The sequence below is a fragment of the Haliotis asinina genome, chromosome 4 (assembly GCF_037392515.1).
Source record: "Haliotis asinina isolate JCU_RB_2024 chromosome 4, JCU_Hal_asi_v2, whole genome shotgun sequence".
In the NCBI taxonomy this organism is placed as follows: domain Eukaryota; kingdom Metazoa; phylum Mollusca; class Gastropoda; order Lepetellida; family Haliotidae; genus Haliotis; species Haliotis asinina.
The window spans coordinates 59,082,092-59,106,806 of NC_090283.1; the positions used below are offsets into that span (position 1 = coordinate 59,082,092).

The 24,715-nt window shown below is 38.4% G+C and overlaps 2 protein-coding genes across 2 annotated transcripts in view; one reads left to right on the forward strand and one right to left on the reverse strand.

Annotated features, from left to right (window-relative positions):
- LOC137281733 (DNA excision repair protein ERCC-5-like) overlaps window positions 1–10,572 on the reverse strand; it is a 34,249-nt gene extending 23,677 nt beyond the window's left edge. The window contains exons 1-5 of the mRNA XM_067813314.1: window positions 10,449–10,572; window positions 8,115–8,230; window positions 7,118–7,293; window positions 5,127–5,338; window positions 4,560–4,650 (exon numbers count right to left, since the gene is read on the reverse strand). Coding sequence (XP_067669415.1) covers window positions 4,560–4,650; window positions 5,127–5,338; window positions 7,118–7,293; window positions 8,115–8,202 — 567 coding nt within the window. The 5' untranslated portion in view covers window positions 8,203–8,230; window positions 10,449–10,572. The remainder of the gene's footprint in view (window positions 1–4,559; window positions 4,651–5,126; window positions 5,339–7,117; window positions 7,294–8,114; window positions 8,231–10,448) is intronic.
- Window positions 10,573–11,340: 768 nt separating this feature from the next.
- Window positions 11,341–23,338, forward strand: LOC137281734 (H/ACA ribonucleoprotein complex subunit DKC1-like). The gene is made up of 14 exons (XM_067813315.1): window positions 11,341–11,381; window positions 12,036–12,079; window positions 12,665–12,751; window positions 13,403–13,494; window positions 13,855–14,104; window positions 14,714–14,840; window positions 15,774–15,904; window positions 17,044–17,187; window positions 17,521–17,641; window positions 18,014–18,132; window positions 18,506–18,609; window positions 19,875–19,944; window positions 21,208–21,354; window positions 21,770–23,338. The coding sequence occupies exons 1-14, from the start codon at window positions 11,366–11,368 to the stop codon at window positions 21,833–21,835; spliced, it is 1,518 nt and encodes a 505-aa protein (XP_067669416.1). The 5' UTR covers window positions 11,341–11,365; the 3' UTR covers window positions 21,836–23,338.
- Window positions 23,339–24,715: the final 1,377 nt, after the last annotated feature.

A 24,715-nucleotide genomic window follows, 5' to 3' on the forward strand; every position in this document is an offset into this window, starting at 1 on the left:
AAAACATAATCAGGAGAACCCGAACAGTGCTATCAAACCTAAAACATAATCAGAACCCGAACAGTGCTATCAAACCTAAAACATCATCAGAACCCGAACAGTGCTATCAAACCTAAAACATAATCAGAACCCGAACAGTGCTATCAACCTAAAACATAATCAGGAGAACCCGAACAGTGCTATCAAACCTAAAACATAATCAGGAGAACCCGAACAGTGTTATCAAACCTAAAACATAAGCAGGAAAACCCGAACAGTGCTATCAAACCTAAAACATAATCAGGAGAACCCGAACAGTGTCATCAAACCTAAAACATAAACAGGAGAACCCGAACAGTGCCATCAAACCTAAAACATAATCAGCACCCGAACAGTGCTATCAAACCTAAAACATAATTAGGAGAACCTGAACAGTGCTATCAAACCTAAAACATAATCAGGAGAACCCGAACAGTGTTATCAAACCTAAAACATAATCAGGAGAACCTGAACAGTGCTATCAAACCTAAAACATAATCAGAACCCGAACAGTGTTATCAAACCTAAAACATAATCAGAACCCGAACAGTGCTATCAAACCTAAAACATAATCAGGAGAACCCGAACAGTGCTATCAAACCTAAAACATAATCAGGAGAACCCGAACAGTGCTATCAAACCTAAAACATAATCAGAATCCGAACAGTGCTATCAAACCTAAAACATAATCAGGAGAACCCGAACAGTGTCATCAAACCTAAAACATAATCAGGAGAACCCGAACAGTGCTATCAAACCTAAAACATAATCAGGAGAACCCAAACAGTGCTATCAAACCTAAAACATAATCAGGAGAACCCGAACAGTGCTATCAAACCTAAAACATAATCAGGAGAACCCGAACAGTGCTATCAAACCTAAAACATAATCAGGAGAACCCGAACAGTGCTATCAAACCTAAAACATAATCAGGAGAACCTGAACAGTGCTATCAAACCTAAAACATAATCAGAACCCGAACAGTGTTATCAAACCTAAAACATAATCAGGAGAACCTGAACAGTGCTATCAAACCTAAAACATAATCAGAACCCGAACAGTGCTATCAAACCTAAAACATAATCAGGAGAACCCGAACAGTGCTATCAAACCTAAAACATAATCAGGAGAACCTGAACAGTGCTATCAAACCTAAAACATAATCAGAACCCGAACAGTGCTACCAAACCTAAAACATAATCAGGAGAACCTGAACAGTGCTATCAAACCTAAAACATAATCAGAACCCGAACAGTGCTATCAAACCTAAAACATAATCAGGAGAACCCGAACAGTGCTATCAAACCTAAAACATAATCAGAACCCGAACAGTGCTATCAAACCTAAAACATAATCAGGAGAACCCGAACAGTGCTATCAAACCTAAAACATAAACAGGAGAACCCGAACAGTGTCATCAAACCTAAAACATAAACAGGAGAACCCGAACAGTGCTATCAAACCTAAAACATAATCAGGAGAACCTGAACAGTGCTATCAAACCTAAAACATAATCAGAACCCGAACAGTGCTATCAAACCTAAAACATAATCAGGAGAACCTGAACAGTGCTATCAAACCTAAAACATAATCAGCACCCGAACAGTGCTATCAAACCTAAAACATAATTAGGAGAACCCGAACAGTGCTATCAAACCTAAAACATAATCAGGAGAACCCGAACAGTGTTATCAAACCTAAAACATAATCAGGAGAACCCGAACAGTGTTATCAAACCTAAAACATAATCAGAACCCGAACAGTGCCATCAAACCTAAAACATAATCAGGAGAACCCGAACAGTGCTATCAAACCTAAAATATAAACAGGAGAACCCGAACAGTGCTATCAAACCTAAAACATAATCAGAACCCGAACAGTGCTATCAAACCTAAAACATAATCAGGAGAACCCGAACAGTGCTATCAAACCTAAAACATAATCAGAACCCGAACAGTGCTATCAAACCTAAAACATAATCAGGAGAACCCGAACAGTGCTATCAAACCTAAAACATAATCAGAACCCGAACAGTGCTATCAAACCTAAAACATAATCAGGAGAACCCGAACAGTGTTATCAAACCTAAAACATAATCAGGAGAACCTGAACAGTGCTATCAAACCTAAAACATAATCAGAACCCGAACAGTGCTATCAAACCTAAAACATAATCAGGAGAACCCGAACAGTGCTATCAAACCTAAAACATAATCAGAACCCGAACAGTGCTATCAAACATAAAACATAATCAGAACCCGAACAGTGCTATCAAACCTAAAACATAATCAGAACCCGAACAGTGCTATCAAACCTAAAACATAATCAGAACCCGAACAGTGCTATCAAACCTAAAACATAATCAGGAGAGCCCGAACAGTGCTATCAAACCTAAAACATAATCAGGAGAACCCGAACAGTGCTACCAAACCTAAAACATAATCAGGAGAACCCGAACAGTGCTATCAAACCTAAAACATAATCAGGAGAACCCGAACAGTGCTATCAAACCTAAAACATAATCAGGAGAACCCGAACAGTGCTATCAAACCTAAAAAATAATCAGAACCCGAACAGTGCTATCAAACCTAAAACATAATCAGGAGAACCCGAACAGTGCTATCAAACCTAAAACATAATCAGAACCCGAACAGTGCTATCAAACCTAAAACATAATCAGGAGAACCTGAACAGTGCTATCAAACCTAAAACATAATCAGAACCCGAACAGTGCTATCAAACCTAAAACATAATCAGGAGAACCCGAACAGTGCTATCAAACCTAAAACATAATCAGAACCCGAACAGTGCTATCAAACCTAAAACATAATCAGGAGAACCCGAACAGTGCTATCAAACCTAAAACATAATCAGGAGAGCCCGAACAGTGCTATCAAACCTAAAACATAATCAGGAGAACCCGAACAGTGCTATCAAACCTAAAACATAATCAGGAGAACCTGAACAGTGCTATCAAACCTAAAACATAATCAGAACCCGAACAGTGCTATCAAACCTAAAACATAATCAGGAGAACCCGAACAGTGCTATCAAACCTAAAACATAATCACGAGAACCCGAACAGTGCTATCAAACCTAAAACATAATCAGGAGAACCCGAACAGTGTCATCAAACCTAAAACATAATCACGAGAACCCGAACAGTGCTATCAAACCTAAAACATAATCAGGAGAACCTGAACAGTGCTATCAAACCTAAAACATAATCAGGAGAACCCGAACAGTGCTATCAAACCTAAAACATAATCAGGAGAACCCGAACAGTGCTATCAAACCTAAAACATAATCAGGAGAACCCGAACAGTGTTATCAAACCTAAAACATAATCAGGAGAGCCCGAACAGTGCTATCAAACCTAAAACATAATCAGAACCCGAACAGTGCTATCAAACCTAAAACATAATTAGGAGAACCCGAACAGTGCTATCAAACCTAAAACATAATCAGAACCCGAACACTGCTATGAAACCTAAAAGATAATCAGGAGAACCCGAACAGTGCTATCAAACCTAAAACATAATCAGAACCCGAAAAGTGCTATCAAACCTAAAACATAATCAGAACCCGAACAGTGCTATCAAACCTAAAACATAATCAGGAGAACCCGAACAGTGCTATCAAACCTAAAACATAATCAGGAGAACCCGAACAGTGCTATCAAACCTAAAACATAATCAGGAGAACCCGAACAGTGTCATCAAACCTAAAACATAATCAGAACCCGAACAGTGCTATCAAACCTAAAACATAATCAGGAGAACCCGAACAGTGCTATCAAACCTAAAACATAATCAGGAGAACCCGAACAGTGTTATCAAACCTAAAACATAATCAGAACCCGAACAGTGCTATCAAACCTAAAACATAATCAGGAGAACCCGAACAGTGCTATCAAACCTAAAACATAATCAGGAGAACCCACAATCATATGATCAAATTCTGGTCAGCCCAACAGACCCAAGACTGCACCGTGAACCAACACCTTAGACAAGTGAACAGTAGAGGGCTTTTATAGCAAGAGGAAAGTACAAAGTGATGGGCTGTACATCTTAAGCTTCTACACAGATGCATAGTGATCAGGAACCATTATTAAACCAAATCTGTGATTCATTACGTAATTAGCTAATACAACATACTGCAACTGGGTCATGGATTTCTTTTCAACTTTTACTCAGGGATAAATAGCCCTGTGGTTAAAGCGTCTGCTTGGGTTTTGTTCCCTGCAAACATACAAACCCCACTTCTTATGTCTTTTCCTGTGAAACTGTTGGAGTATTGATAAGAGGCATAAACCCTTAGTTATTCTTTTACCCAAGTGAAACAAAATGGATGTTAAGAGCAAGAAAGAATCTGTGATAAGCAATGTACCACATCACCATGGTTACAGCTGTGAAAGGTATTTGTCTTTCCTGATGTTCACATATTCATGGAGTATTTCACTGCAACACCTGATACGACACTCGCAGAACATCCAAGACTAAAATAACCACTGACACCATCAACACCACCAACACCTCATACCTCCACAATCCTCTGCTGCAATTGTCTCTCCTCCCAAGGATCAACATCATCATCATCATCATCATCATCGTAGTTTAAGCCACCTGTTGTCCTGAAACATAACAAACTCTGGAGGTGGCAGAGAGTTGCCATCCTTTTCTTGTATCCCCATTGCCGTCTGATACAGGTAAATATTCGAATCTTTCAGTGTGCAAAATCGTTTCTAAATTTTGCTAGCCGATCGGGCTATACGTTTGCATGTGAATCAAATTTGGAGCTATTATAATATCATCAGGATGTTTATCGCCCAAATCTTCAAAAATATGGGATGTTTTTTTTTAAATTACGACTTGGACTGGACCGTGCACAGATTGAAGTGAAGTGCATTAACTAGTGTCAACAAGTCTGAGTACCCATTCCGCTTATCACCAAATACAAGAAGAGTTGCTGAAGTGTTGCTGTTGTCCTGGAGACAATCAGATAAAGTGACAGAAACTAAGACATGCTTCCTGAAAGTTACAGTAGTTCTAAAATAGTACCATACAGAGCAGTGATCACCATATGTCATCAAGAAGAGTCCTTACTTACTCCTTGTCCATCTCTGGCAGGGGAGGTAACTCAAACAAGTCCCTTCCCTTGCTGGAAGACCTGACTGCCGCTAACTCTGAGCTGGTGCTGCCATCTGTTGGCTGTCCAAGAGCGTGCTTGATAGCTTGACTGCGGATGAGATTGTGCAGTAGTTTCTTGGTGGCCTTGTCACCTTCCTGCTCAGCCTCTACCCTCCTCTCTCGTCTCGCAGTCTGACAGTTAAACAAGACAAGAACATACAGCAGGCCTTCCATCAGACTGTCAAACCAGATGATGGACAAGTCTGCTTTCTTGTGGCATATGGCTTGCTTCGACCACATTGATAAGAACCATTCTTTAATGATTATTTTGCTTTCTGTGAGTTTATATGGTTTACAGGCTAAACATTTTTATTAGAATACATTGCTGTACAGGTTAAATGTGTTGCAATACATCAGGAGCTAGTGTTTGAAATAATCGCTGGCCCAGAGGCCCTGCATCTGCTGTTATTGTATCAGGCCACCAGGTTCAAATATTTGCATACCTTGTGACCATCAGTAAATTATCAGTCATCTGGTGTTTTTTTCAACTACAATATTTCCCCAAAATTTTTTCTTTTTTTTTCATTGTTCAGGAATCACCCAAGATCCATCATGTCACAATAACTTACAGTTTCACATCTTGGTACTTCAGCGCTTTGGACATAGGAATACCAACACCAGTCTTGAACAAATAATAACTTCTCTCTTTGCCAAAGACTTCGCAAAATAATTTTGTAAAAACCATGTGGAACCAGTCTGTTTTGGTTTCACTGGTTTGACGTTCACAAAATGGGCCGGCACATTTCATTCAGGGCCTGTAGATTTTAAAGCTTGCAGACAGCAACAGGAACTGATGGCCAAATGGCAAGTAAAGTACCACAAACACTGCCAGGAGGTGAGTGAAAGAGTGAGGGTGACTGAAACTGATTGTTCATGAGAGGCGGTGTTGTAGTCAAGTGCCTAAAGCTTTCGCTCATCAGAGTGACCATGTGGTGTGATTTCCCACAATGCGTGATGCCCATTTCGGACGTGTCCAGCTGCGATACTGCTAACAGCAGTATAAACCCATACACACTTCCTCATTTTTCATGAAGATCCAATTTTTTTATCTATTATTGTAGTGTAGAAAGTGTAATCACAAAGATAACATGTTAAATTTGACCACTTTCTAAATGGCATTGTGTAATCATACCTTTCGGCTGTTAGAGATGTGCCAATTATCAGATGAGTGAGTGAGCGAGTTAATATTTAACATCACATCTGCCATATTGCAGCCATGTTGTGATGAACTTATCAGACGCATACACAGTAGTACCTTCATGATATCTTTTGTTCGCGCCCAACGGACACACATGACGACATGCAAGTAGTTCTAATCACCCGCTATATTCTGACGTAGTACACCAGTTACGTAGTACACAAGTTTAATGTTATGCACATAACATGATTTCAGATGCTGTAAGCTACACAACTATTTTAGAATACTACATACACAAAGTCTGCAAAGGAGAGGAAAAATATACCATTTGTGATTTTTTGTAGTTTCTAGGCTAAATGGTACAATGATTAACAATTGTTACAGTTTTCTTACCCAGTACACAAGAACACAGAAAACATATTCATACTAAAACAACTTGTGTTTGTGTTCTGTCATTGATGGTGAAAGTTTTACGCTACTACTTTATGTGAGAACATGGCTAGATTTTACCCTAAGGAGGTTTTTATACAGAGAGTGGCCTAACTAATTCAAATCGAGAAAAATACTCAATAATTTAAGAATGAAAAGAAATTTTGCCATATTTTGTCCATTTGTCTAGATTAAACAGTAATACTGTGTAAAATTAAGTACCCATCTTGATAAATTGTTCAGATATATATGTTTATGAATTTTAGTTACTTGTGTACTACCATTTGTGATGTGTGAGATTAAAATTAAGTCTTGAAGAAATGAAGTCTTGAAATGAAGTATACCAGTGTCTGTTTCTTCAATCCAGGAACGCCGCCATCAAAGACAAACACTGGCTTGATCTTGTAGAACAGGAGTTTACACACACGGCTGAACAAACTCTGGAGGTGGGCGTTGGGCAGCGGGTTGCCATCCTTGTCTCGCATTCCCTTTGCTGCCTGATGCAGCCAGATACTGACATCTACTGAGTTAAGGAGCTGATAAATACACTCAAGGATAAAATTGTGATTAATGAGGTCAAAAGATGGTGATGGAACAAATTCTCAGACTGGTGCTGACACTGACACCAACACCGGCACCGACACTCCTTATATCATCCTATGATGCTGAAGGAAACACTGGACTACTGAATGTTTATCAAAATGAAAGGTGGACATCACTGGGGATGACTGGTTTGTTTGTTTGTTTGTTTGTTTGTTCATTGTGCACTGCAGCAATCAGATGAAATTTGTAAATTATCAGACAATCTAGTCATCAACATAATGAGAATCGATCCGCATACTCCGGATATGCTGGCATGTGTCAACCAAGTCAGCAAATCTGACTACCTGATCCTACTGCCAAAGTTGAATTCTAACACAGATCTTCACATGCAGGCAAAACAAGTTGTTCGCAAATGTAAAGCTACAAATAATAAAAACAAGACAAATTGTAACACAATCCTCGCAGGTTGGCACATTGAGTGCATAAATATAACTGGACCAGACAATCTAGTGATCAACATCATGAGAATCGATCCTCATACTTGGGATATGATGACACATGTGTCAACCAAGTGGGAAAATCCAACCACAGATGACATTGCCAAAGATGAATTCTAACCCAGATCTTCACAAAGAGGCAACACAAGCACACATGTTGTTTGCAAATGTAAAGCAACAGCTAATACAAACATTTTTTTAATGCACACTTAAGATTTGTTAGGAAAATATACAAGATATTTAAATACATATGTTTGATTTCAAGGCTGCATGTAATTTGAATCTAATTGTTAGAGGATACCGACTGCCAATATCTTCCCCTCCAGAGACTCGAGTGACACCGGCTTCCCTGCTGCCTGGAGGAGCTGCCATAAACCCTGAACTCCCATGATGCCTCAGTAATGACGTCTACAAGATCTACAAACAGAACATGTTGCAAGTAGACAGGAGGGAGTGGACCGAAAACATAGAGAAAGGGGTCAAAATCTGAATAAAGTGTAACTTCACTCAACATTAAAATAGGGAAACTAGTTTTCATATAGCAGTTCTCATAACTGCCCCTTCTTTCCATTACTGAGTATCCCAAAGTGGCTCAATTCAATACATGTATTGTGGTGATTTCAATGATTGCTATATCGGAGGAGTATGTGCACAGACGGAGTGCTCAAGTCGCTGTCGTGAGAAGTGGAAATCTGGAAGTTACGTTATATAGAAAGCAAACAAACATCAATATTTTTTTCTGAGATCATTAATACCACTTCAGATGCAAAATCAAATGTCAATACAACAAAAAGTAGCAAGCAAAGACTCAGTATGATCATTTGACTGATTGTGACAGGCAATGTGTAAATAAGATGCCACAGTTGTCCATGTCATCAATGCTATTTTTGTATGGAACACTTGATATTTTTTTTATGAAATAGAGCAATAAATCCTTTATCATTTAAGGATAGTAAAATATAATTCTTAAACGTAAGTAAGATACCACTATTTGATTGCCTGAAATGAAAACGGACTTGTCACGGACGTCGTGCGATGAGATTTTTTAACCATGGTTTGTCCTCAATAATATTTACATTACTCTTTTCACAGTGACTACACAGCCGTAGATGTCTATCAGTATTAGTGTATCTTTCTGTTTTTATGGCAATTTTAAAATTTGAGCATCTAAATGTTGTAATCATATGCTGTAGTAGATACCAACCATATTCACATAAAAACAATGCTTGCTTGATGAAAGTAGATTTGTTGACTTTAAGAAAATATCTGCAGAAAGCAAAATGTAGTGTTATTTTTATAGTTTTACTATAATGTAATCCCTAGACTTCTGAACCATAACATAAAATAGGAGTAACCATTGAATCGAATATCTTAAAAAAGATTTCTGTAGAAGGATGATGTTAAATCTAAATTGTTTTCTGTATATATTATCATATTGGCTTTTGTCTGTGGGGCTTTGGTCCTGTTGGGTTTATTGTAAGGCAATTGGTGATGTACAGCTGAAACATTTACCCAACATGCCAACATGTTTCAAAGCATTTAAGAGAACATGGTGTTCCCAAGTGTCAAAAGCTTTAGAAAATGAATATTTTGTTGTAATAGCACTACAATTAAATACTAGTATGTGGTCTCTTGTAGAATAGCAAGGTCTAAAACCTGCTTCAAAATCACCTAGTACATTATTTTCATCACACAGTGGCTGCAGCCTTGTGTTAAGTATTAAAGTGAAATACTTTACATAGTGGGTCAATAAGTGAAATGCCCCTGTAATTATTTGTATCTGATTTGTTACCTGACTTAGACAGTGGACATATAATGCTTTTTCCCCATGCAGTTGGAAAATGACCAGTATCAAGTATGCAGTTAGGTATAAGGCTTCAAAGCCTAATCACAGGGTTTGGGTAAGGAATGTATGACTTATGCCTTTATCCCCCCCAAATTGTATCAATGAGGAAACATTTCCTTGAGTGGCAGTTTTAGAAGTCTTTCGGGATGTCAAAATACAGTCAAAGAAACGTCTTAAAACTCATTGTTATCAGATGAGGAATACATAACGATATTGGTATGATTTGACTAGAATAAAATGTAAGGGGGGTACGGGCACATGTCTTTACGGATACATGACTGGATTTAGTGAATGAGTACCTGGCCTTATGATCACTATCACTAGCATTTGTAAAATAAAATATCCAAGTCTGACGTATGGGAACAGGTCAAAATGGTCACACAAAAAAAGTCAAAATGGCCACAACCCCTGGTCAAAATGGCCATACTAAAGTCAAAATGGCCATACTAAAAAGTCAAAATGGCCATACATTGTTTTACAAAAGTCTGTTGCGCAATGTTAATGCTTCATGATTTGTTTAATTCAGCTGATTCAAAAAACATTTTGTTATTATATATTGACCTCTTCTATAAATCTTGGTATTTTTGTTCACTATTTTCGATCTTTCATGATGGTGGTATGCCATCAACTTGGCGGTCATAATCCTGGGCGCGGGGGAGGCGGGGGGCACCGATTACGTCTGCCAAGTCTGTTAGTGTTGAGAGATATCGAAGTTTATTTCAGAACTATTTATTCCATCTTGCTCCACGTTTGTTTCAGATATATGTTATGTGTCTAGTAGGTACTTACACTCATGACAGTATTGACAATAAGTTACTCCGTGCCCCCGATTTCCGACGACACAAAATAATCTGTCGAATCACTTATTGCCAGTGTCATCGAGTTTCCTTGTTTACCGCACATGTTCAAAACTTCCGGTCTTCTTGCGCATGCGTATATTTTATTTAAATGATAAAACCCGGAAAATAATGATGGAGAAGTCTTATGTTACTGCAACAGAGGCGTTAAGGAAATACAATGTAAACACGATTTAATAATATTAGTGCTAGTTATTGAAAAAGAGAAGTGGCTAATACTCGTTATCAAAGTAACCAAAGTTGATTTGGAATTATATATTAATACGATATACTAATTTAACGTTCCTTGATATTATCATGCAATGTTTTGTAATTTTTCATTTATTTCGGAGGCCCGGTTTAACAAAATATTTCTGAAAAGAACAGGAGGTTTAGAGCTTAGTAACAGCAAAACTTTGTGTTAGCTACGCAAACAATTATGCATTAAAAGGAGTTTTGCACAAATTATGGCTACAGTTATATTTTGAAATGTTCTGTCTAATACATAGAGAATCTCTCATAGCGGCAGTTTTTACTTTACCCTTGTATATTGTTTTGACCTGCTCCGCGTGAAATTCTTCAAGTGTTCCATGTTAAAATTTGAACGTCACGCACAAAATTTGATATTGATAATAGTGTTAATTGTTTTATATAATTGTTTTAAAACAAACTCTAATTATTTCTCTTTTAAAATGATATAAATCAGTGTTAGATCATAGTTCCCACAATGTAGATGTCTACATGTATTCTTATAGCAAGTATAATGGCTACACAATAGGAGAGTAAGCACAAAGTTATCCACCCTTTTACTGCGGACTGACCCGGTTGAGGTCCTCCGGTTTGATTCAAGTGAAACCCACGTGTTGGAAAATGGCGGACGCAGGCGGTAAGGCATCTTCAGGAATTGAAGCGTTATGCATTGCACAAATTTAATTCCTTTGAATTTCAACGCTTTTGTTAGTATGATAGTTTAGGCGAAGTTGTATCTCTATCACGGTGTTATTTGTAGCCAGTGTTACTCGGCCTCTTGGTTGCATTATGATTTTAAACTTACGTCCACGTGCTCTCAACACAAACAAACTATAAAGTAGTTATCGACTGGCCCTGATTAAACATGCTGTTTGTCGGCACGATAAGCGAAGCTGAAATCAGCTTTTTTATTTTTTTCTTTGCATTTAAAGCTAAAAAACCAAATCAAACATACTTACAGTTATCCTCAGTTAATGGCAGAAACCGCAAGAAAAAAAACGAAATTATTTTTTGGACTTAACAGAAATCGAACGTTCATGGTATACCACGGAACAGTTTAATTTATTTACAATAATTCTAACATAGTTGTAGCTTAAGAATGGTTTGTACATCCAATTACAAACGAAAATATGCAAAGGATATTACTTATGAAATCCACAAAGTAGAAATTTGCATGACAAAGGCTATATTGTTGTTTGTCCAGTCTAAATTGCGAATATATTTGAACCATATATATAATATGATGTTTGTCAATAATCATGCTATCATGTAAAATGTGTTTCCTGTTTAGAATCCAAGAAAAAGCACAGGAAGAAGAGTGGAGAGGACTTAGGGGTAAATATATTATCTATGGATGTGCTGACCAAAACCTTTCATGGATAAATCTTCTTTAGTTTAACCTTTTACACTCAATGTTTCAGAGTCATTCCAGATCCCTTGCATTGTGTGTAGAAGATTAAATTAAAGTGTTATCAATAAAAGATCTTGGTCATCTATGGCACCTTCTAAAAGACATTTTGAAGATGTTAGCATTATATTCTGTACCTTTCTTCACAGTGAAAAGGGAACGATGTACAATTAATTTGTATAATTTGGCAAGTTTTACCTTGATGTAAGTTGCATGACACTGACTATAACATGAACCTAGAATTCATATGTAGAGGAATTATAGCTTCTGTTGCAAGAAGTCTGGGGCAGATAAGGTACTGGTGTAATGTTGAAATGCATGGCTGACAGAATCATCCAGTTGTTGTTTTTAGACCAATCACAGCCTGATTCCACAAAAACCTATGTCTTATTTCCATGTGTCTTATCATATCTTAAGTTATAGATTTAAAAGATTGAAGTTCAGATGGTGGACACGTGGTGAGAAGTAGAGGTTCTTTTACTTAGTGATTGGATGTCATTTTTTATTTACAGTCTATCCAGCATTCAGAAAATTTTCTCATTCAACCATCAGAGAAGGCAGCCAAACTAGACACATCTCAATGGCCGCTGCTGCTCAAGGTGGGCTGTTAAGTATGGCTGTTAAGTTTCACTCCCATATTCAGTGACTTGAACCCTTATCTTCTCATGAATTCATCAGTGACAATCAGTAGAACTGATTATTGCATCCCAGTGCAACTGTAAATACTTGATTGAAACCTTTTGTGTGTGAAATTCTGTGTAGTTCCAGAAATGAGGTTTCTGTTTAAAAAAATGTTTTGTAAACTTTTGTTGAAATACCATTATACCATGTATACAATATGACTTGACAAGGGCAATGTATCAATGATAGTATCAATCTCTAGAACTTCATCAGTTTTATCATAATGTGAAACTGTACATGACTGCATGTCAGTGAATGAGGTAGAAGTAGTTCTTGCATATATGTTTTTAAAGTTCAGGACCTATCGGTTTGTCTCTATGATTTCCCCAAATCTGAGTCGCACTGTGAAAAAACTTCACAGTTGCAACCGCAATCTTTGTTGACACTGGGAAGCTTGGTGCTAACTGCAGCTTAGCTGATTGGCTGAGCTGAATATGAATCCAGGATATAGTGGAGACTTATTGGAATGTATATCCTGGAGATATTGAGGATGTGTTTGTGAAGGATGTTTCACTGCTTCATGTGAAAAGTTTAATTCTTACATAGGTCAATTATTACTTCATTTCCAGAATTTTGACAAGTTGAACGTGCGAACCAACCACTACACACCCATTCCATCTGGATGCTCTCCTTTGAAAAGACCCATAGAAGATTATGTCAGGTAATGTTATGTCATTGTAGATTGTAGCGTTGACAGTGTGTTTGTTGTATATTTTTTATATGTGTCGAACAGTTCTTGTTGTAAGCCTGTTATTGTAACAGTCAGAAGTCCATGGGTTCCAATATCGGTGGAGCAGACGTGAAACACCCCTTTGCCCTCCTTAATCTCCAAGGGCAGTGGAGTGGCCTGGTTGATAGTACGTTCGCTATCACTTGGTAATCCCTGGTTCATTTCCCACATAGGTGGCAGTTTGTGGAGCCCATTTCTTCGCAATGTTAAAGAATGGGAGTTAACCTTAGTAAGGGTTGCTTCGTGAAAGGAACCCCAGATTTTACATGTCCAACTTTATCCAATCTCCAGGAGTGGTGTGATCAACCTCGACAAACCAGCTAACCCATCATCTCATGAAGTCGTGGCCTGGATCAAACGTATTCTGCGTGTTGAGAAGACTGGTCACTCGGGTACACTTGACCCCAAGGTGACAGGATGTCTGATCGTGTGTGTAGAGCGTGCCACCAGGCTGGTCAAGTCCCAGCAGGGAGCGGGCAAGGAGTACGTCTGTATCTTCAAACTACACAGTGTTGTCGAGGACCAGAAGAAAGTCAAACAGGTCAGAGCAAATCTTAGATAAAACTTTACAAATGTGTTTCAATTATGGTATGGTCAAATGACAACCATGAGCACCTGTAATTCATGAGGTCAAGGTTTACAGTTATGATCTTGTTTTGTATAATCAATGAAGAAAGCTACTTTTAAAAGCTCCGTGGACATGTTTTTATAAAACGTCTCCCCAACTGGTGTCTATATACAAATACCAGGGCCTTGAGCAAGCAATAGTTACATGGATGTGTGGGCTGTACAAATCCTGTAATACTACTAATAATAATATTCTTGAGTGTCATTTGACAGGTTACTTCTCAACAAGCAACAGGGCAGTGAGGTAAACTCGCGGTTAAAGCTTTTGCTCATCATGCTGAAGACACTGGTGCAATTCTCAACATGGATAAAATGTGTGAAGCGCGTTTCTGGTGTCCCCCGTCATGATGTTGCCGGAATATTGCTAAGAGCAGTGTTAAAACAAACCAAATCCAACTCCTTTACGTAGAACAGCATCATAAGCATGATAATCTTGATGCATGGTACTAATATATTTTGTTGACAAAAAGCATTGTGTATCTTTCCTGATGAAAAGGCTCTTAACGTTTGTGTTCATTTACAGACCATTGAAGGCATGACGGGAGCTCTGTTCCAACGTCCACCTCTCATCTCTGCCGTCAAACGTCAGCTTCGTATCCGTACAGTGTATGACTGCAAGATGATGGAGTATGATCAAGAGAAGGCAATGGGCAAGTTCTCTTGCACTACTTTCTTCAAACAAGCAGGATTATGATAATCATTTGACAAACACGTTTTTTGTATTATTTAAATATAAAATATTAAATACCAAGTTTATGAAACTTGTGTACTACCCTTTGTACCTGACCTTGCTTTTGCTCAGTCATGCATCATAGGAAGTTTGTTAGTTTCATAAAATTAGTACATTTTATCTGGTATTTATGCATATGTACTACTTTTAACGTACCCTCAAAAACATTGCTGAATATTTTCTTCTGCAGTAGCTAACAACTCAAAACCTTTTTGTTGGTGTGAATATGTATGGATGAGTACTGACTGTTTTTTTTTTAATTTTTTTTTCTTGCTCTTGTTCTTTTATGCAACACCAATCTGCAAATGGACTCCAGGAATAAAAAAAAATTGTATCTGAATAGTTAAGTTGTAGTATTTTTGGCAATGAATCAAGTAAGAACAGGTTAATGGTTTAACCATTCCTGTGGTATGACTGATTATTCAGTCATAAGGAATCAAAGTGGGGGTGAGAAGAACATGTGTCGTACAAATTATGCATCTTCTTATGTGTCCACCTCATGGGCAGTAAGGGGAATAATTTAGAAAATATGGCACAGAACCCATTCAAAAGCTCATTCTTTTTATATAAAGGTTTATTTTTAAGGTCGTATTTGGCCTGTGGTAACCATGGCAACTATTTCTATGGAAGCGGCAACTTAACAGATTGGATTGTTATGCTCTGTGAGTTAGTTGCATCTCATTGCTCATGACAATCACTGGTCTGTCTGGTCCAAATATGATGTTTAAAGACCGCTGTCATATAGCTGGAATATCGCTGAGAGTGATGTCAGGCAACGCAGCCTTTATGTTAGAGTGTTGACTATGTCTTGAGTGACTATATAACAGAAGGGTGGTTCTCTGTGTTTGCTCAGGTATATTCTGGGTGAGCTGTGAGGCGGGCACCTACATCCGAACCATGTGCGTCCATCTTGGCCTCTTCTTAGGGGTCGGAGGTCAGATGCAGGAACTGCGTAGGGTTCGGTCAGGGATTCAGTCTGAGAAGGTACGTAGTGGGCGGCGATATGTACGTTTTGGGAAATCAAGCAGGATCCCTTCAAGTATAACTTTGTTTGCAGCCATTTATGTCATAGGTCAATCTTGTAACTAAATAATTGTCAATGTAATCACTTTTGTACATAATGCTGTGAATGTCAATGATTTAAATGCTCTCCCATGTGTTAGAGCTTGGAAGAAGGTGGCATGTCACACTTGACTTTGCAATAATGTCTTTATTTCACAAAGCATTCGAAATAAAATTCCAATGCGATGACTTGTAGTTTGTTTGGCTCAAAAGTGGACTTGCTCGAAAACTAATAAACCTAACATATTCAATGAAACGCTGATCATAATCAGAATTTCATACCAACTCTGTGAGGTTTTTGCAGAATATTTTTTTTTAAATGAAAAAGGTCTTTAACAAACGTATTAAAATATTGACACAGTTCACTATTTGTTACAAGGGAGGAGTGCAGAGGAAGGGACAGCCAGATGTGCAAGGAAGCGTGGAGACAGCACAGCACAGGCTAATGAATAAATAACTTTCTTGGCACTTGTACACGTGCTTCTCGAACACCTGGCTGTGCCTTTCTGTGCATTCCTCCCTCGTAGTAAACAGGGAACTATGTCAGTATTGTAATGATAGTTTGTTAAACAACTTTTTTATTATTAGGACAAAAATTCTGCGAAAACCTCACAGGCTTGTTATGATGATTTGATTATTATCAGTGTTTCATTGAGTATTTTATGTTTATTAGTTTTCCAGTTACATTGCAATTCATTGGTCCGCTTTTTGAGCCAAACAGACTCTACATAAATTGATGGTTGAATGCTGAAAAATGCTTTGTGAAACCGGATTTGGATTGTCGAGGGCATGGTTTCACAAACCTATTGTAGCACTGACAATCATAAAAGTCTGCTACAATATATGATAGCTTTGAGAAACTGGATCCAGGTCTTTGCTCTCGATGACTAACTTTATAATGAAGTTTGTAATGTACCTGCTCGAAATCTGTGAAATATATGAGACCTCCCCGAAGCATTGTAGGCAACGATACAGCTTCTGTGTCTACTTCGATATTGATCTGACTTCCAAGCCCCCAAAATATCTGTATGTACACTCTGATAATTGTGTCTTCATTCCAGGAGGGGATGGTGACAATGCATGACGTGATGGACGCCCAGTGGGCGTACGACCATCACAAGGATGAAGAGTATCTGCGCAGAGTTATTCGCCCCTTAGAGTCTCTTCTCATCTCTCACAAAAGAATGATCATGAAAGACACTGCTGTATGTACACTTTCAGTCTGAGGGTGGTGGATAACCAAGTATTTTAAAGTGTTTGATTGTCGTCCCAAGGACACAGGTTTGATTCCCTGCATGGATACAGTGTGTGAGGCCAGTTTGAAATCTCAGATTTTGACAAGGATTAAAATGCCTTGATTTGGAATATGCCCTGGTTTAAGATTTGATAGGTGATTTTTCCAATCCTATTTCTTTTGTGCTCCATGTAGTGACAAACCTATTAAATCTAATTTCCATAAAGATATCATTGACCATACCCCCTGAATGTCCATTTTATGGTGAATCTCCTTGTAATGTTGACATTCGTTTTCTCTCCAGATTAATGCTGTGTGTTACGGAGCAAAGATCATGTTGCCTGGTGTACTGAGATACGATGATGGCATTGAGGTCAACGATGAGATTGTCATCGTCACGACGAAAGGGGAGGCTGTAGCATTGGGTGTGTAACGCGTCTGCTGCTCTCCATATTTGTGGAAGGAGTTCATACCTGACACTAACAGTGAATAGATGGAGGATGATTTGTGTTTCTGCAGGAAGTGGCTTCTGCGAGTGTCGTAAAAATGCATCCAATCTATGTCTACATTGCCTTTGTAAAAGTTTCTTTGTTAATTTCAGTTACATCTTCCAGAATCAAAAGCTATATATCTATATATCTAGCTATATGCTAGAGACATATAAGTGAAGTCATTTTGGTTCTGTCTGCTATGATTGGGTATTAAGGTCCTATCACTCACCATCAGGAGGTATTGAATGTGTAATTGCAGTCAAAAGATAGCTAGAAAGATTTAAATGCATGTGATTTTTTTTCCAGCCATTGCACAAATGACAACGGCAGTGATCTCCACATGTGACCACAATGTTGTGGCTAAGATCAAACGGGTTATTATGGAGAGGGACACCTATCCTCGCAAGTGGGGCTTGGGGCCAAAGGTGTGTGATACAGTGTCAAGATGTCTTGGTAATAGAACCGCGAGAATTCAAGTTAAATTGGATATTCAGTAACCCATGCTTGTCATAAGACAGCTAAAGGGATCTGATGGTCAGGCTCGATGACATGGTTGCCACATGTCATCGATTCCCAAGTGCGTAGATCGATGCTCATGCTGTTGATCACTTTGTCTGGTCCAGACTCAATAATTTACAGACTGCTGCCATGTAGCTGAAATATTGCCAGTGTGGTGAAAAATTAAACATCATACATGTTTACAGATAGGTGGTAGAATATTGTTAAGTTTTGTGTTATGAAACTCTAAAATGTTTATGCTGTTTATTGATGCTTTTCCAAATCTTCCCTATTTTTCAGGCTTCTCAAAAGAAGAAAATGATTTTAGATGGGAAACTTGATAAGTATGGTAAACCAAATGAGAAGACACCAAAGGATTGGACCAAGTCATATGTAGATTTCAAGTGAGTGTCTCATACTCGATGAAAAGGACTGAAATTGTTTGAGGTGGCTAGATATTTAACATGACTCATTGATTCAGCAAGGAGATTTATCAGGTTTATTTGATAAAACCCAAACTTATCTGGATGACATCTTTCCCTCATGAGTTGGACCTAATACAGAGTAATTGTTCATTGATTTGGTTTTCATGATCTGACAGTGCATCCATGCAAAATGTTTACGAGGCTGATGCCATATGAGATACTGTCACCAAACTTGGCACATCGACAGCTTCAGTGCTGGAAACAGCAGCTCAGCTCACTTTCAGAGTAGACTTGGGGAACTGCATAATTATTGTTCTTGCAACATGGCACAGTTAGGACAAGTGCTGTATATACTAGTAATAACGTATAAGTGCTGTATATACTTGTAATAATGTATGGGACTAATAAGTTAGGACAAGTGCTGTATATACTAGTAATAATGTATAAGTGCTGTATATACTAGTAATAATGTATGGGACTAATAAGTTAGGACAAGTGCTGTATATACTAGTAATAACGTATGGGACTAATAAGTTAGGACAAGTGCTGTATATACTAGTAATAATGTATAAGTGCTGTATATACTAGTAATAATGTATGGGACTAATAAGTTAGGACAAGTGCTGTATATACTAGTAATAATGTATAAGTGCTGTATATACTAGTAATAATGTATGGGACTAATAAGTTAGGACAAGTGCTGTATATACTAGTAATAATGTATAAGTGCTGTATATACTAGTAATAATGTATGGGACTAATAAGTTAGGACAAGTGCTGTATATACTAGTAATAATGTATGGGACTAATAAGTTAGGACAAGTGCTGTATATACTAGTAATAATGAATGGGACTAATAAGTTAGGACAAGTGCTGTATATACTAGTAATAACGTATAAGTGCTGTATATACTAGTAATAATGTATGGGACTAATAAGTTAGGACAAGTGCTGTATATACTAGTAATAATGTATAAGTGCTGTATATACTAGTAATAATGTATGGGACTAATAAGTTAGGACAAGTGCTGTATATACTAGTAATGTATGGGACTAATAAGTTAGGACAAGTGCTGTATATACTAGTAATAATGTATGGGACTAATAAGTTAGGACAAGTGCTGTATATACTAGTAATAACGTATGGGACTAATATTTACCATTCCACAAGATGCTGGATTTTGTCATATTTTCCATCATGAAAGAACAGAGTATGTATATAATTGATGTATTTCCTTGTTTCAGTGTTAAGAAAGAGGAAACATCAAATGGCTCAGGAGATGCGCCCCTGTCAACCCCAGGGAAAGCCACAAAGGTGAGTTCTTTTATACGTTGTATCTTATATGTTAGAAGTTTGTATAGCACCAATATCAAGTTCACAAGTTCAGCTGCTAAGGGGGCTTTGTTTTTCCCCCGATCATTGTTGTCCATCAACGGCACATCGTATTTTCAATCTCAACTCCCTGGGGATCATACAACTCTTGCAGCCTGCTAGGTGCACCTTGTTAATGTAGCTTTCCCAACCTTAAGAGGTACCCATTCACAGCTGGGTGGACTGGGACACATAGTCACAGTACTTTGTCCATGTTTACTGCATGTTGCTGTACCTGCAACTAGATGCATGCATGTATTCATGTGGCCACTATCTGGTTATATACAAATGGATTCTTTTAAGTGCATAGGTTTGTATACTGTACATTAGGGGTTGTGACAACACTGAGAGAGTCTGCACACAAAGTTGACTCCAAGGTGTTTCACTTCAAAGGAGTCTGGTAACAGTGTTTGCACTTTTCCAGTTGGCCATAAGAGCCTGCTGCGTCCTGGGCCTACAGACTTATAAACATTGGTTGGTAGGTCAGAGCTCAGTGTAACCGGTCAAAACTGGCACTGGTGCAACCCAAAACTACAGAGTGCAACCTGATATTTTATACCACTGTTTGTGTCAAAGTTTTTGCTAAGCAGGTGCTATTTCGTATGTCTGTCTACCAGGCCAAAGTGTCGTTATATTGAAGGGTGAATAGTGCAGTATACTTCACCATGTAAGGGTCTAACAGAGATCGCCGAATGTTGCAATGTGGAACATTTTGCTTTGCCAAATGTTGCGTGGTGGGATATATCGTCTTGCTGAATGATGCATTGTGGGATGTTATTATGGGTGAAAGTTCAGAGCTTATGGGTTTTGATTGCAAGATGAGTGCGAGTAGGTTTCTTTTCCTTAATTGGCAATTCCTTAAATCCTGAAACATGGGTACTTCCACTGCCATGATAATGCCGCAGTATTGTCAGGAATGGTACCGGGTATTAGGGTAGTCTGTGTTTAAAGTGTTCGCTTGTCGTGCCAAATACCTGGGTGTCGATTCCTTACATGGGTACTGGATTGTCTGGTCCAGGCTTGATGATATAGACCACTTCCATTTAACTGGAATATTGCTAAGTGTGGTGTAAAACTTAATCGCTCTCAAACTGTTGTTTTTCTTTAATTCACCTTTGTGATGCATGTGTGATAAACACCTGGCTATAGTAACGTTCACTACAACTCACTTCATAATGTATGTGTAATATTCCTGACTCATTGCAGAGGAAGCTCGATGCCTCAAGTAGCAGCAGTTCCGATGAGGAAGTGGCCACACCCGCTAAATCGCAGCCACAAGAGACACCAGAAAGTAGTGAGAAGAAGAAAAAGAAAAAGAAGAAGAAGGACAAGAAACAAGAGGAAGCTGAAGAGGTGAGTCATCCTCTTCTGATTTCTTCATCAAAAAATACTTTACCTCATCCTGATTCATAGTATTTGCTTCTCTCTGCCCTAACTTCAAGATACTCCCCATTTGGGTACTACAGGTTAAGCTCATTTCTGGTGTTCTCTGTCGTGATAATGCTGGAATATTGCTAAACTTGATGTAAAACTCAACACACTCACTAACTGAAACACTAGACATTGCACAATGGGCAAACAACTAACAAAACAAAAATCTCAAATCAAGTTTGTCTGTAGTAAAAAGAGTTCATTTTCGTATGAGTTCAGAAATGGATTCCTTCCTGTGTGATTTTTTCTGTAGTGTGTCCCTGCGTCGTGAGATATGAACTGCTTTCTAGGTTTTGTTATGCTCGTATAATGGAGCAGTCTGTCATCTTTATTCCAGCCTTCAACAGAGAAGAAGAAGAAAAAGAAAAAGAAGCAGAAGAAACACGAGTCTGACTCTGACTAGATCATTTTACTCCATTGCTCCCATCAGGGAGGTATACGACAGATATCGCACAGGATATATGAGATACCACATGGGAAGTAGACAGAACTGTACAAGGTGCGACACTGGATGTGTAGGGTCGCAGTACAGGATTTGTGGAGCAGTATGCGCATAACATAGGACAAGACATGGTTCCTTGTGAAGACGATGTGATCATGGTGACAGACAAGGTTGCTGGTGATGACAGCCGAAATAGTTCAGGGAAGACATAATACAAACCCCCTAGTCTCAGTGCTTCTCTGTTATCTTACAATACACACCTGTCAGTTCATTCCTTTTGTTTAATCAGTCATGTGTTCTATGTTCGTTTGGGTTTTGTTCGGTTAAACATACACATCTGAGATATCTCTTCATATTCGAAGTACTTAATCGATTTGTTGCAAAAATCAGTGGTTAGATGAATTGGAACCCTGTGAAAAAATGTTCTTAAAAAGGTTTTGTTTAAGATCATGGTATTTTTAACTTATTTAAAACAGGAAATTGTTTTGAGAGGATTTGGTTACTGCCATGTTTTGTATGTAATATACAGACTATTTGTGTTTGTTTTAGTTTAGTGAAATGATGGATTTACACCAACATTACGTAGTGATAATTCACACTGAAAATCAGTGAGATTAAAAGGTTTATGCATTTCTGAATCATTTGATTAATTTTAGTTTCTAAACACAGAAGAATGATTTTGTCACTAAAGTTGACATCAGAGGATTGACAAGAATTGGGTTGAGTGTTGATAATAGCAAATTGTGAACATAATAACAGTGTTTGGCGGAAGTACTGATCAAAGGTTATTACAGTGTTTAGTTGTTATGGTTTTTCATTTAGGTCGCAATGGTCTTTTCTGACTAAGTGCATTTAACATTCTTAAACCTTACACTGTTTTCTGGCATTACCAGTCATATTCTCAAGAATTCATTAATGCAAAGTTATTTTGAATGTTGTGAAATATGTATGAAAAGTGCCTAAATTTTCGTCATGTGAAGAAAGTGGGGAAAATAATGAACTTTAAGAATGTGCCAAATTGGCTGAAAAATAACATCCCATAGGACAGGCTTACCCCCATTTTCAGGAGGGAAAAATATCAAATATGGAATTAGATATTTCTTGGATTCTGAGACAGACAGAACCTTGAAATATTGCTTCCTATAAAGTAGAGTAATTGATTCAACAAAAGTTAGAGAAATGAAATGTTTTATTATAAGATAAAGAAGCTAGATTACATGGTGATAGGTCGCAATGGTCTTTTCTGACTAAATGCATTTAACATTCCTAAAGCCGTAGTGCGAAGGAATGTCAGTCATGTCTAGCTACCTGCGAGCTAGTGTTATCAAGATTTCGCAGAAGGTATGTAAGGCAGTGTTTGAGGGATGTTTGGAATGATGGGCATGAAATGTGCAGTTCTGTCATCTTGGCATTGTTTCATTGTATTTTGTAAAACATACTGTAAATAAATCATCATGAACTAATTGCTTGATGTCTTTTACAAATTATTACTGGTTAAACCTTGCCCTGGGAACTTGGGCCTAGACCAGACCCCTCTTCCCTTCCCTCCCCTCCCTCTGTCTCTCTCACTCACTCTCCCCTTCCATAATCTAGTAAACCCCCCTCCCCCCACTTTAATAATTAACTTATGTCCATTTCTTTTACTCTGATGTCCATGATCCATTCAAAATTTTATCCCCTCATGGCTTAAATATGGCATCCATTTTGGCAGCTGGAAGCATAAGTAAACATCAATATCTATGTCAAATGTTGTATGATCAAAAGTGCCTTATTCAACCTGTGAAGATCTGGACTAGAATAGGTCTTCAGCAACCGATAAAACGTAACTGCTGGTTGTAAGAGGAAACAAACAGGATCGGGTGGTCAGGCTTGCTGATGTGGTCGACAAGTCATCAGTTCCCAATTGCGCAGATCAATGCTCATGTTGTTGTTAACTGGATTGTCTGGTCCAGATTCAATTATTTACAGACCACATTATTTGAACAATAATTCTCGTCGGTAACAATTAAATTTTACCTGTACCGAAATTTTTGGACTCGTCGACCTTGACCTACATGCCTTGGCGGTAATAGTTATTGGCAGTGACATTGCAGTTAGTGAAAGGGAAGATAGAGGAAATGGCGGCGCTGGATAACTGCATTTTGTTGAAATCTGAAACTGATGTTACCAGACTGGGAGTGTTGTGTGACCCCAGCAGAACTGAGGAATAACACCGTTTCTGACCAAACGGTGCTTGCAATTTTGTGCCCTGTCCGTTTCATGATTTCGCGGGTCTCAGCACCCGCGTGTGATAGAAGAGTGACCGTGGTGGCACGTACATAGTGATTGGTGTAAACCTTTCTTAACCCTGCTTCTTTGGAAATTGTCTTCATCATTTGTGATAAGACATTGTGGCCTACTGGTTTTAGGGTATACCAACATGAGTAGAACTCTTTCACGGATTTTCGAGGATATTGAAAGAAACATTCATTTCCTGGATGTAGTTTTGATACGTAGTTTTTGAATGCCGCCACAGGGCACGAATCAGTGTTGGTAGCATACATGCGGGATTTGGCTCGTAAATCGCCTTGGTGATTCTTGGTGGCCTCAGAATGGGCACAGGGCACGAATCAGTGTTGGTAGCATACATGCGGGATTTGGCTCGTAAATCGCCTTGGTGATTCTTGGTGGCCTCAGAATAGGCACAGGGCACGAATCAGTGTTGGTAGCATACATGCGGGATTTGGCTCGTAAATCGCCTTGGTGATTCTTGGTGGCCTCAGAATAGGCACAGGGCACGAATCAGTGTTGGTAGCATACATGCAGGATTTGGCTCGTAAATCGCCTTGGTGATTCTTGGTG

Bases quoted from the DNA above. Each gene is read 5' to 3' on its own strand.
- LOC137281734 (XM_067813315.1), top strand. The intron at 13,495-13,854 runs GTAATGTTATGT...TCCAATCTCCAG, and splicing joins CCCATAGAAGATTATGTCAG to GAGTGGTGTGATCAACCTCG. The intron at 18,610-19,874 runs GTGAGTGTCTCA...TCCTTGTTTCAG, and splicing joins AAGTCATATGTAGATTTCAA to TGTTAAGAAAGAGGAAACAT.